This window comes from Microcaecilia unicolor, chromosome 2 (genome assembly GCF_901765095.1).
Source record: "Microcaecilia unicolor chromosome 2, aMicUni1.1, whole genome shotgun sequence".
NCBI lineage: Eukaryota > Metazoa > Chordata > Amphibia > Gymnophiona > Siphonopidae > Microcaecilia > Microcaecilia unicolor.
In genome coordinates this window covers 614,769,989-614,783,641 of record NC_044032.1, presented here as the reverse complement: position 1 = coordinate 614,783,641, position 13,653 = coordinate 614,769,989, and the positions used below count along the sequence as shown (strand labels likewise).

The following is a 13,653-nucleotide window of genomic DNA, read 5'->3' as shown; positions in this document are numbered from 1 at the left end:
CTGACAGAAACGGGCCTTTTTTACTAGTCACAATATAAATTTTTTTGCCCTCTCAGTCCAGGTGACCAGCTATAAAATGACCTTCCACTTGGATAATTTATTTATTTGAAGTTATGTCCACTATTTTGCCACCCGTTACTTAGACATAGAATTTATACAGATAGAGCTGTGGTGGTCAACCTGTGACCTGTGGGATGATTGCAGCCCACGATCAAATTTTATGAGGCTCCCCCGAGACAATGGGAAGTATATATAGAATATATCATTAACTGGAGGGGTGGTTGGGCTACCCAGCACTGCGTCCCTCCTGGACTGATGCCTCTGCTGCTGGTTTCCCTGTTTGACTATGCTTCAAGCCTCACTCTGATGCTCCAGTATTCTAGCCTCATTCTGGTGCTTCTGTTGCCTCTTTTGGTGTGTTACAAGCCTCATTCTGGGGCACCAGAGATCATGACATCATTAGTGAGGGCCCTTATAAGGAAGCATGGGACCCTTATGCTTTGCCTTTGCAACACAGGTCTCCTAGTGGTGTCTAGAGTGTGTGTTGCACTCCAGCCCTGCCTCAGTTATTCCTGACTTGTCTCCAGTCTTGCCTCAGCCTGTTCCTGCCTGTCTCCAGCCCTCCCTTTGTTTGTTCCTGGACTCCAACCTTGCCTCAGCTTATTCTTGCCTTGTGTCCAGTTCCGCTCCTGCCCTGCTTCTTGTCTTCCAGTTCCAGCCCTGACTCCGAGCTTCAATCTCGCCTTCTAGCTCCACTCCTGCCTTCCAATTCGAGCCCTTCCTTCCAGCTCCAGCCCAGCCTTCAAGCTCCAGCCCTACCTTCCAGCTCCAGTCCTGTCTTCCAGTTCCAGCCCTGCCTTCAAGTTCCAGCGTTGTTTTCAGTTTGTGTTAGTCTAGACTCTGATTGCCTACTGTGCCTTGCCTGGGTGCCTTGTCTGCCACCAGTCAGGGCCCGGCTAACCTTTGGGTTGACTGGGTAGCACCAACTCGCTTGCAGCTCAAGGGGCTCACCTTTCCTGAACGGTGACAATTTATTTATCATAGAAGATCTGTGGAGCTTTGTGCATTACTGGTTCCAACATTATGTAATGATGCAGCCTGCTAGAGGTAGTACTGACATTCATGTGACCCTCTGTGTATAAAGGTTGTCCTCCCTGAGACAGAGGTAGAATTTTTCCGTTTTCCATATAATTTTTTCTCCACCTTATTCCTGCCATATTTAAAACACACAAATTTTAACTGTTCAATGACAGAATTTATGCATGCCAAATAGGGGTGGGAGAGAGTGGAATCTGTTATAAAAGCACTTTGCAGTTGACACCTGCTGTTTGTTCCTTGTATTGAACATCACCCGCTGTGCTGCTGTGCTGCTGCGGCTAGGAAAGCGAATAGAATGTTGGGTGTTATTAAGAAGGGTATGGAGTCCAGGTGTGCGGATGTTATAATGCCGTTGTATCGCTCCATGGTGCGACCGCACCTGGAGTATTGTGTTCAGTACTGGTCTCCGTATCTCAAAAAAGATATAGTAGAATTGGAAAAAGTACAGCGAAGGGCGACGAAAATGATAGTGGGGATGGGACGACTTTCCTATGAAGAGAGGCTGAGAAGGCTAGGGCTTTTCAGCTTGGAGAAGAGACGGCTGAGGGGAGATATGATAGAAGTGTATAAAATAATGAGTGGAATGGATCGGGTGGATGTGAAGCGACTGTTCACGCTATCCAAAAATACTAGGACTAGAGGGCATGAGTTGAAGCTACAGTGTGGTAAATTTAAAACGAATCGGAGAAAATTTTTCTTCACCCAACGTGTAATTAGACTCTGGAATTCATTGCCGGAGAACGTGGTACGGGCGGTTAGCTTGACGGAGTTTAAAAAGGGGTTAGATAGATTCCTAAAGGACAAGTCCATAGACCGCTATTAAATGGACTGGAAAAATTCCTCATTTTTAGGTATAACTTGTCTGGAATGTTTTTACGTTTGGGGAGCGTGCCAGGTGCCCTTGACCTGGATTGGCCACTGTCGGTGACAGGATGCTGGGCTAGATGGACCTTTGGTCTTTCCCAGTATGGCACTACTTATGTACTTATGTACTTATGCACTATTTTTTTTTTTTTTTAGCTATTCTTTCATATGCCCCTGCCTCTTGGAAAAAGGTAGTCCCAGCCTTTTGATAAGTTTAGCATTTAGTTGCTCAGACTTGTTGCTGGACCTACCAGAACCCTAGCTGGTCTGGTGTGGGTCTCCCTTGAGTGATTGGATGTTGATATTGAGTTCCTCTAACTGATGTATTCATTGTATGCTGAATGTGGTGGCATGGAGCCTGAAGGCCCACCTCTCCTCCTTCTGAATCCCCCCGCCCTGATGGCCTGGGCAGTGGCCCACCTTATCCACTCCTTCTGATGGCCCTTCTGCTGCTGCTATACCACACCCACATATTTGGTGAATGTAATGATATTTCCATTATTCTGAGAGGCCTTCCAGTCTCATTCTCACAGATCAGAGAAAGTCACAAATTTTACATCTGGTTCTGAAATAATTTTAAACTAGCTTCTTTGCTGAACAGTTAGCTATTGGAGTTTAAATACCTTTTCAAAATAAGCACAATTATCATTTTCACTTGATTGTGCATGCAGATGGTACATTAACAGACAGGAATTCTGTTGAATAGTAGTTAAATTGTGTTAATTTGATTTTTTTTTTCAGCCCAGAATTTCATTGGTGATGTACATACAGCTGAGTAGCATGTGCAAGCAAAGCTAAAGGTTCTGGATCATTTGGAAACAAAATGGCACTTGAAAATGTGCCCTTTTAGGTTGGGATGCGCTTCTGGTCAAATCGGTTTGTAAGGGTCTTTGCAGGATCCTCACTAGCCCTGTATGCTCCTGCATTCAGGACCATACCAAATCAGAGTAGAGAAGAAATGTATATTGTCTGGTTACAACATCCCCCTTCCAGGGACGGCTATAATGGTACTGTTCGCTTTTCTAAAGTTAACAGACCCCTACTGAGTGTGTGGTGTGATATGGTGCTGTGTGGTGTTGAACTCCTTAGTTGAACCTGTGTGTATATGTTTAAGGCTCTGCCCTTGAGCCTTCTTTATGTTCTGTGTGAAGACTCCCTTGATTTTTTTTTTTAAGTTTGTGTCCCATTTGAAGTAAATATGTAATAGTAAATAAGTAGTAGAAAATGATAAGTAGTTTTTAACCGATTCGCTAAGGGAAGGGCTGTTTCTGTAGAGTTAGTGCATCTGGCTGTCAGTTCTCTCTGGTGCAAAATACTGTTCAAACATTAACCACTGAATCTAAATCCACCTCTGCTTTTACTACTTCTTTAGTTAAGGGCATGACAACTGCCGAGCTAAAGTTGGAGAATTTGAAAAATATACTGCGTAGAAGAAATTTACATTTGATAAACTTTCCTAAGGTCCATGGGTTATCGGCTGAGGAGATGTTTAAGCGGTATATCTTAGAAGTTTTGAAAAGTACCTTCGCAATCATTACCACCAATTTCTACGATCTTCTATTTGCCTGCTTTTTAAGAAAAAAAGAAACCGGGGAGGGGCTTGGAGATAATCCACTACTTATTTCTAGGATAAGCACCATAAAATGTATTCTACTGTTTTGGGACCTTGGCCACTGTTGGAAACAGGATGCTGGGCTTGATGGACCTTCGGTCTGTCCCAGTATGGCAATACTCATGTACTTATGAGATTCTCTCCCTGATATTTATTTAATTTGTTTATTTGTTACATTTGTATCCCACATTTTCCCACCTATTTGCAGGCTCAATGTGGCTTACATAGTGCCGGAGATGCGATTGCACACTCCGGTGTAAACAAATACAAAGTGATGTAGAGATATCTCATGATATCTTGGATTTAACAGCTTTTATTGAATCTTCTAAAGAAGGGACAGCAATATCTTCTACCCTTTTGGCAACATTGACTTTGAACTATGAAGAGACTGGTTACTTAGATTGTATTTCAAGTATTGTTTGTCTACTTTTCGTACTTTGAAAGTCCAAATTTCTCCTGATCTTGCTAAAGCTACACAGAAACAAAGGTGACAGTTTATTTTGATGTGTCATAAGTACATAAGTACATAAGTAGTGCCATACTGGGAAAGACCAAAGGTCCATCTAGCCCAGCATCCTGTCACCGACAGTGGCCAATCCAGGTCAAGGGCACCTGGCACGCTCCCCAAACGTAAAAACATTCCAGACAAGTTATACCTAAAAATGTGGAATTTTTCCAAGTCCATTTAATAGCGGTCTATGGACTTGTCCTTTAGGAATCTATCTAACCCCTTTTTAAACTCCGTCAAGCTAACCGCCCGTACCACGTTCTCCGGCAACGAATTCCAGAGTCTAATTACACGTTGGGTGAAGAAAAATTTTCTCCGATTCGTTTTAAATTTACCACACTGTAGCTTCAACTCATGCCCTCTAGTCCTAGTATTTTTGGATAGCGTGAACAGTCGCTTCACATCCACCCGATCCATTCCACTCATTATTTTATACACTTCTATCATATCTCCCCTCAGCCGTCTCTTCTCCAAGCTAAAAAGCCCTAGCCTTCTCAGCCTCTCTTCATAGGAAAGTCGTCCCATCCCCACTATCATTTTCGTCGCCCTTCGCTGTACCTTTTCCAATTCTACTATATCTTTTTTGAGATACGGAGACCAGTACTGAACACAATACTCCAGGTGCGGTCGCACCATGGAGCGATACAACGGCATTATAACATCCGCACACCTGGACTCCATACCCTTCCTAATAACACCCAACATTCTATTCGCTTTCCTAGCCGCAGCAGCACACTGAGCAGAAGGTTTCAGCGTATCATCGACGACGACACCCAGATCCCTTTCTTGATCCGTAACTCCTAACGCGGAACCTTGCAAGACGTAGCTATAATTCGGGTTCCTCTTACCCACATGCATCACTTTGCACTTGTCAACATTGAACTTCATCTGCCACTTGCACGCCCAATCTCCCAGTCTCGCAAGGTCCTCCTGTAATCGTTCACATTCCTCCTGCGACTTGACGACCCTGAATAATTTTGTGTCATCGGCGAATTTAATTACCTCACTAGTTATTCCCATCTCTAGGTCATTTATAAATACATTAAAAAGCAACGGACCCAGCACAGACCCCTGCGGGACCCCACTAACTACCCTCCTCCACTGAGAATACTGGCCACGCAATCCTACTCTCTGCTTCCTATCTTTCAACCAGTTCTTAATCCATAATAATACCCTACCTCCGATTCCATGACTCTGCAATTTCTTCAGGAGTCTTTCGTGCGGCACTTTGTCAAACGCCTTCTGAAAATCCAGATATACAATATCAACCGGCTCCCCATTGTCCACATGTTTGCTTACCCCCTCAAAAAATGCATTAGATTGGTGAGGCAAGACTTCCCTTCACTAAATCCGTGCTGACTTTGTCTCATCAGTCCATGTTTTTGTATATGCTCTGCAATTTTATTCTTAATAATAGCCTCCACCATCTTGCCCGGCACCGACGTCAGACTCACCGGTCTATAATTTCCCGGATCTCCTCTGGAACCCTTCTTAAAAATCGGAGTAACATTGGCTACCCTCCAGTCTTCCGGTACTACACTCGATTTTAGGGACAGATTGCATATTTCTAACAGTAGCTCCGCAAGTTCATTTTTTAGTTCTATTAATACTCTGGGATGAATACCATCAGGTCCCGGTGATTTACTACTCTTCAGCTTGCTGAACTGACCCATTACATCCTCCAAGGTTACAGAGAATTCGTTTAGTTTCTCCGACTCCCCCGCTTCAAATATTCTTTCCGGCACCGGTGTCCCCCCCAAATCCTCCTCGGTGAAGACCGAAGCAAAGAATTCATTTAATTTCTCCGCTACGGCTTTGTCCTCCCTGATCGCCCCTTTAACACCATTTTCGTCCAGCGGCCCAACCGACTCTTTGGCCGGTTTCCTGCTTTTAATGTATCTAAAAAAATTTTTACTATGTATTTTTGCTTCCAACGCTAATTTCTTCTCAAAGTCCTTTTTTGCCCTCCTTATCTCCGCTTTGCATTTGGCTTGGCATTCCTTATGATCTATCCTGTTACTTTCAGTTGGTTCTCTTCTCCACTTTCTGAAGGATTGTTTTTTGGCTCTAATGACTTCCTTTATCTTACTGTTTAGCCACGCCGGCTGACGTTTAGTCTTTTTTCCCTTTTTTCTAATACGTGGAATATATTTGTCCTGAACCTCCAGGATGGTGTTTTTAAACAGCATCCACGCCTGACGCCCTGGGAGGGCTGTTTTTCTTGAAGTTTCCTTGCAAATGTATTGTAAAATATCAATCTCGGACATATCTTTTTTGACCCATCTCAACTGACTTTATTCTTAAGTGATAAAATTGTGGCTACTGGTCAAGCTCCATTGGCCAGGACAGAGAAACCTCAAGCGTGATTAGACTGCTCTCTTGTAAGGAACATAGAATCTTTCTTCTAAGGAATATTCTTCTTGTGATTTCTGTTTCGATTATCTCTTGCCTCCCACCCTTTTTTGTGGACTAGCATGGCTATCAAGTTTGATTGTATTTCTTTATTAATATTATTTTCTTGATATTTTGGTTTATTATCCTAATGATGGCTGATTTTCTGTACAATTGTTTTACTTTATTTTGAAAATTGAATAAAAATAAAGTAAAAAAAAAAATCATCCTAACATAGCTGTGCCTTGGAGTGGAGGAGTAGCCTAGTGGTTAGTGCAGTGGACTTTGATCCTGGGGAACTGAGTTTGATTCCCACTGCAGCTCCTTGTGACTCTGGGCAAGTCACGTAACTCTCCATTGTCCGTGGTACAAAATAAGTACCTGAATATATGTAAACCACTTTGAATGTAGTTGCAAAAACCTCAGAAAGGCGGTATATCAAGTCCCATTTCCCTTCCCTTCCTTGGCACCACAGCTGTGGATTTGGATCACCAAATGTTCAACTCTGACTCCTACTGATATTAGGCTTTACATTTTTTGTTCTGGATCTAAAGTACTTATTACTTACCAGTACTTTAGATCCAGGACAAAGATATGTGTGTGTATGTATGTATGTATATATATATATATATAAATATACCATATGTTTTTTTTATTTTGAAGCTGGAGTTGGTACATTTGACTCCACAGTATGAAGACACTGTAAACATACACATGTACTATATACGTGTACTGACAGATTTTATAACATAAGAACATAAGAGTAGCCATACTGGGTCAGACCAATGGTCCATCTAGCTCAGTATCCTGATCCCAACAGTGGCCAAACCAGGTTACAAGTACCTGACAGAAACCCAAATTGTGGCAACATTCTATGATACAAATTTGAGGGCAAGTAGTTGCTTCTCTGTGTCTGTCTCAATAGCAGACTATGGACTTTTCCTCCAGTGAGGAGAATATATGGAAGAAATGACACACATTCTTGCTCACCAGCCCTGTTCAAGTCGATAAGTGTCTGGTTCCTGTTGTCATCGTGGAGGCTCTTTCCACTGTCCTGCTCCAGCTGGATCTGCTTGATCCTCACAGTTTGGGTTTTTAGCTGATCATGCTTTTTGTCCACTTGTAGCTGGTACGTCAGAATCCCATTAACAGCAATGGGAAGTCTTTGCTGAGTTATCTGGTAACCAGCCTGAAGAGAAAATACAGTTTTACATCCAGACGGCTGAGTTACAGTAATATACTCTTTCATGGCTTCCACCTGGTACATATTAAAATCTTTCAACTAATTTAAAATGTTGCTGTTAAACTTCTGAAGGGTGCTAAAAAAAGAAAAAGAAACCATGTAACTCCCTGTCTTATGGGCCCTTTTACTAAGGCACGTAGGCGCTACGCATGTACAACGAGTGTCAAATTACAACTAACGCCCGGCTACCGTGCGCCCTGGGCGGTAATTCTAATTTCTACGTGTCCCCAAAAAGCGCGGCAGAAAATAATTTCTCATTTACTACCGCATGGCGCTAACCAGGCGGTAATCAGCAGTGAGACCTTACTGCTAAGTCAATGGGTGGCGGTAAGGTCTCAGGCCTAAAATGGACATGCACTGATTTTTATTTTGCTGCACATCCATTTTTGGCTAAAAAAAAAAAAAAAGGCTTTTTTTGCAGGTGTGCTGAAAAATGGACCTGCACGTGTCTAATACACGTGTCTACACCAGCGCAAACCATTTTTCAGCGCACCTTAGTAAAAGGGCCCCTGAAAGATTAACATTGGCTCCCAATATCTGCAAGAATTCCATTCAAGGTCCCTTACTAACACACCAGATACACTATTCAGCTATCCTACTGTTCCTATAAAGTCAAGTAACCCCTCACTTGCCTTCCAGAATGCTGTGCTCAGCCCAGCAAAACCTTTGTATACTTCTCTCTATTCATCACATTTGATTAGACTATATTCATGACTCCATTTTTAGTGTTAATTATTATTTATTTTGTGCTTGAGATACTGTCTTTCAGGACAAAAATGAAAGCAGTTTACAATCTCAATAAAACAATAGGTCATAAAGGTGAAAAAGAACTGCAATATAATGATAGGACAGATCAAAGAAGATGAAAAAAAATACTGGAAGTGATGCCTCCAGTTGGCCACCCCAATCATATTATGGGATTCCAGAAAATGGTAAGAAAAAGAGAAGGGCTTTCAGGGATTATTTATTTATTTAAAAATTGATAATCCGCCTACAACTAGGCGGAGTACAAGAAAAAAAAAAAAACATACATAATCCTAAAATCACAAACAAAAGCCACTGATCATGCCCAGTCCACCACAGAGGTCTGAACCCCAAATAGCCAGGAATGGCGTTCCAGATCTGTGGACCAGCAATCGAAAAAGAAGCTGCTCGCGTCACAGCACACCTTGTCGTGCTTAATTTATCATTTGCAAGTAACATAGATGCTTCTGAGTTCAAAGCCCTCTGCGGGCGATATACAATGATGGTCTGCTTAAAATACCACAGAACATTTACTACAGCACATGCCCAAAATTGGAGCTAAAGCTCTGCTCTGAGTCCTACAGGTAAAGAATTCCGGAGGGAGGGTGCAGAAAAAAAAAGAATATTGAGTGTCTAGTAGATTCAAGACGAGAACAATGGATGGAGAGAACAGAAAGTTGGTTACTAGCAGAAGAACGCAAGGTGCGAGCAGGTTGGTACAGAATAATGAGAGATGAAAGGTAGGGTGGCATCCCAGAAATGTGTCAGTGTCTTGTGTTGGATCCGAAAAGGAATCGGAAGCCAATGGTGTTGCTTGAGGGGTGACATGGTCAAAATGGGAGTGAGAAGGCGATAAGTGTTCTGAACTGACTGGAGTTTCTTTAGGAGTGAGGACAGGAGGCCAGAATAAATAATACTACAATAATACAGTTTTGAAGACACGAGGGCATAATGGAGTGTGGGATAAAACTTATCTTCGAGAATGTAGGAGGTATTCATTCCCCCATCAAGCGCTCCAAGATTTTGCGGCATCTTAAACGCATTGGAGTAGACATAGTGATGCTACAAGAAACGCACTTGTCAGATGTTGAACACACTAAATTGGCTAGGTGGTGGGTTGCAGACTGTGTTGCAGCTGCGGCCTTGGGGCACAAAGGTGGGGTGGCAATACTTTTTAGAAAAGGGATAACAGTCCAGGTGCACAAAACGATACAAGACCCGGAAGGGAGGTTTGTTTTCTGCATTGTTACTCTGAATCGACAAAAACTAATTTTGGGTAGCATTTATGCTCCTAATATAATAGATTTAAAATTCTATAAGAAACTGCTTAAGCAGCTCATGCAGCTAGAAACACTGCCCATGATACTAGGAGGAGATTTTAATATGGCCTGGGATCCTATATTAGATAGATCACATCCCCCAACTGATCTACGACGGATAAGCACTAGGGGCTTGCCTGATTTCTGCACAACGCTTGAGCTAATCGATGTCTGGAGGACATTGCATTCACTAGATAAGGAATATACACATCAATCTAGAGCACATGGCACCTCGGCTAGAATTGATTACTTGCTTGCTTCCTGCACACTACTAACAGACATTACAGAGGCACATATAGATCCCTGCGTTATATCGGATCATTCGGTGACACGAATGGGCTGGAGTGGGGGAAAGGAGGAAGAGAAATTAAAAAGCTGGACGTTTCCAGCATACTTGTTAAGAGACGTACGATTTGGGGAATACTTACAAGCTAAATGGACCGAGTATAAACATTTCAATGAGGGGTCGGTTGCGAGTACCACTAATTTCTGGGAAGCCGCGAAAGCAGTTTTAAGAGGTGAAATAATAAGTTATGTAACCCAATATAAACGCGCAAGAGATAGAGAAATTGTGCGGCTTGAAAAGCGACTGGGTAAATTGAATAGACAATACGGTTCAACCCCATGCACTAGGATCAGACAAGAGGTGATGGAGCTACAAACAACTTTGAACTCACTGTTACATGATAGAGAATTGAAATCTCAAGCCTATTATCGGTTCCAATTATATCAACATGGGAATAAAGGGGGCAAATACCTAGCTAGACTTATTGCATCAAAATATGCTTCTAGGACTGTAACAGCCATTAAAACCAAGAAGGGGAATTGTCTCCACTCTAACCAAGCGATTAGATTAGCGTTCCAAACATATTATCAGAGTCTCTATAAAGCATCAGAACAAGAGGGACTTTCAGGAGAGGTATACTTGGATGGGGTTCAGACCCCGAAATTACAACTTAATGATTGTAATCAATTGAATGCCAAAATTAGTGTAGACGAGGTGGCCTGGGTAATAGCTCAGAGTAAATCAGGTAAAGCCCCTGGTCCGGACGGATATAAAGCAGAATTTTATAAGTTAATGGGAGATTCGGTGGTCTCTACTTTGGTCAAGGTGTTTAATGAATGGATGGAAAGTGGCAAGATGCCTGAACATTTAAATTTGGCCCGGATAGTGGTATTTCCTAAACCCAAAAGAGATGACAAGCTAGTAACTTCTTATAGACCCATCTCTTTAATTAACCAAGAAGCCAAATTATTTGCCAAAATTCTAGCAAATAGATTGGGCAGGGTATTACCCCATCTTATCCACACAGCCCAGGTAGGATTCGTGCAAGGAAGATCAATCACCAAAAATTTGAGGGGAATTATAGCATCGCTGGAGGGATTGGGCCACTCCCATGACCAGGCTTTAATGATAAGCTTCGACGCTGAAAAAGCGTTTGATAGAGTGGAGTGGCCCTTTCTGTACTCGGTGCTAGAGAATTATGGATTTCAGGGTAACTTTGTACAAGCAATTAGAGCATTGTATTACCTACCTAGAGCACAGGTTCTGGTAAATGGTAATGTATCGGGTGAAATTCAAATTGGTAGGGGTACTAGGCAAGGGTGTCCACTGTCACCTCTCTTATTTGCGCTTCAATTAGACCCTTTAATTAGAGACATATATGGCTGCAAAGCGATTCCTGGGGTACAACTTAGAAATCAAGAATTTAAACTTGCTGCATTCGCAGACGACTTACTAGTGATAATTACAAAACCAAAAGAGACTTTACAGAATCTTTTAGAGATATTTCGGGAATACGGAGATTATTCGGGCTTTAAACTAAACATAGACAAATCTGAAGCTCTTGCGATAAACCTAGACATCCAAACTCTCTGGCCGGATGGATTTCCTCTGAAACGAGCGACAAATTATTTTACATATCTGGGGATTTTGCTGCCGTCCAGACCGAGGGAGATCCATACTTTAAATGTTACAAGACTACTGGAACAGACAGCTCAGCAGTTAGAATCATGGGGCACCTTAACGCTGTCCTTAGCGGGGAGGATCGGCCTCATCAAAATGGTGATTTTGCCGAGATGGCTTTATACATTACAGATTCTGCCCATAGTGTTACTGCAGAAGGATATAAAATGTTTGTATCGCTTGGTGTCCAGATTTTTATGGGCCAAAAAACGAGCTAGGATGCAGTTGAAATATATGTTGGGTGGATGGAGACAAGGGGGATTGGGTATACCCAATATTAAATATTATAATATGGCATGTCTCTTGCGGCAGGTGCGAGACTGGCTATTCCACTCCCAGGAACACACACCTTTAGAGATGGAAGAAGCGTTGTATAATCCATATCATGGTATAACACTAGCTCACTTACAGAAGAGAGAGATTCCACATAGACTCCGACATAATGTACTGCTTAACTCCATCAGAGCAGCGTGGAGGTTCTTAGGGACATTAATGGGTGGAGATCCATGAGTGACTGACCACATAAACATAAGAGGAAACCCTGCTATTGTGCCTGGGTTGGAGAACAAAACATTTGATAGATGGGCACAGATAGGAGTGAATCGCTTAGCAGATGTATTGGGAGAGAATGGGGAGATAATACCATTGCCGCAGCTGTTGGCTCAAGGGGAGCAGGGATGGGGTGACACGTACGCGCATTGCCAACTTAAACATTATATACAAACTTTAGATAAAGACGCATTGCACTGCAAATTGGGGAATAAAATTAAAAACTTCTTTGACGAGATTTCCGAAAATGCTCCATCCATATCTCATATACATCAGAAACTGTGAGGGCTAGCTCCGGGGAAGGAGCTGACCCAGATTAGAAAGAAATGGGAAAAGGATGTGGGCCATAATTTGGAATCTTGGGACATTATTGCGCAGATAAAAGATATACCAAGAATAATAGGGGGAGCAGCTTACAGGGAATGCGCGTACAGGATTCTCCATAGAGCTTATTTTACCCAAATCCAGTTATATAAATCTGGGGGCATTGAGACAGCTCTTTGTTTGAAATGAAATATATCTGATAACTCTTTGTATCACGCGATGTGGGGTTGCGTAGTAATACAAAGGTATTGGAGACAAATAGTTACTTACCTGACATGTGTGATGTGTACTAGAATAAACATGAATGCACTGCAATTGGTATTAGATCTGAAAGAACCACCACTAAGACTAAATGCTGACAAAACATTACTGTATCGTAAATTATGTCTGGTGGCGAAGAAATGTATTATGCAATATTGGACTGTAGCCACTCCGCCTTCTTACTGGCATTGGCGTAACCAGGTACATCAGTTGCTGGTGTGGGAGGCGAAAGAGGTGAAAGGATACTGCAAAAGGAAAGTGCGATTCCTTAAAATATGGGGATGCTACTTAGACAAAATGACACAGAAAGGTCGAAGCCTTCTTGTTAATAACTTGTAATGGTACAATGTTTCTTCATGACACTGTATGGAATTAGACATGAGTTAAATAAATAAGTGTGGGGGGGGGGATGAGGGGAGGGAAAGGAAAAAACTTGGAGACAGTTAGGGAAAGCTTTGTAATACAGCAAAGTTATGTTAATGGATGTTATTGAACTGTGAAACAGTGTATTGAAGTATTTTATCCTTTGTACTGTTTTCAATAAAAACGTTGAAATATAAAAACTTATCTTCGAAATATGGAAAGGCAGAACAGATGGTACGAAGAGAAAAGAAGCAGGATGTGGTAACAGAGGAGCCCTGGGAGCTACAAGAAAGACTTGTATTGAGAATGACACCAAGGTATTTCATGGATTCTACTAGATGCAAAAGGATAACCCGGAAGGGTAGGAGAAACAGAAGGATATGAGGGATGACCTGTGATCCAGAGAGCCAT

General features: G+C 42.2%; 1 protein-coding gene across 3 annotated transcripts in view; it reads right to left on the bottom strand.

Annotated features, from left to right (window-relative positions):
* GATB (glutamyl-tRNA amidotransferase subunit B) overlaps positions 1-13,653 on the bottom strand; it is a 224,983-nt gene that overhangs the window by 140,189 nt on the left and 71,141 nt on the right. For all 3 annotated transcript variants that reach the window (XM_030191645.1, XM_030191644.1, XM_030191643.1), the window contains exon 5: positions 7,464-7,662. In XM_030191645.1, the coding sequence (XP_030047505.1) occupies positions 7,464-7,662 (199 nt within the window). The remainder of the gene's footprint in view (positions 1-7,463; positions 7,663-13,653) is intronic.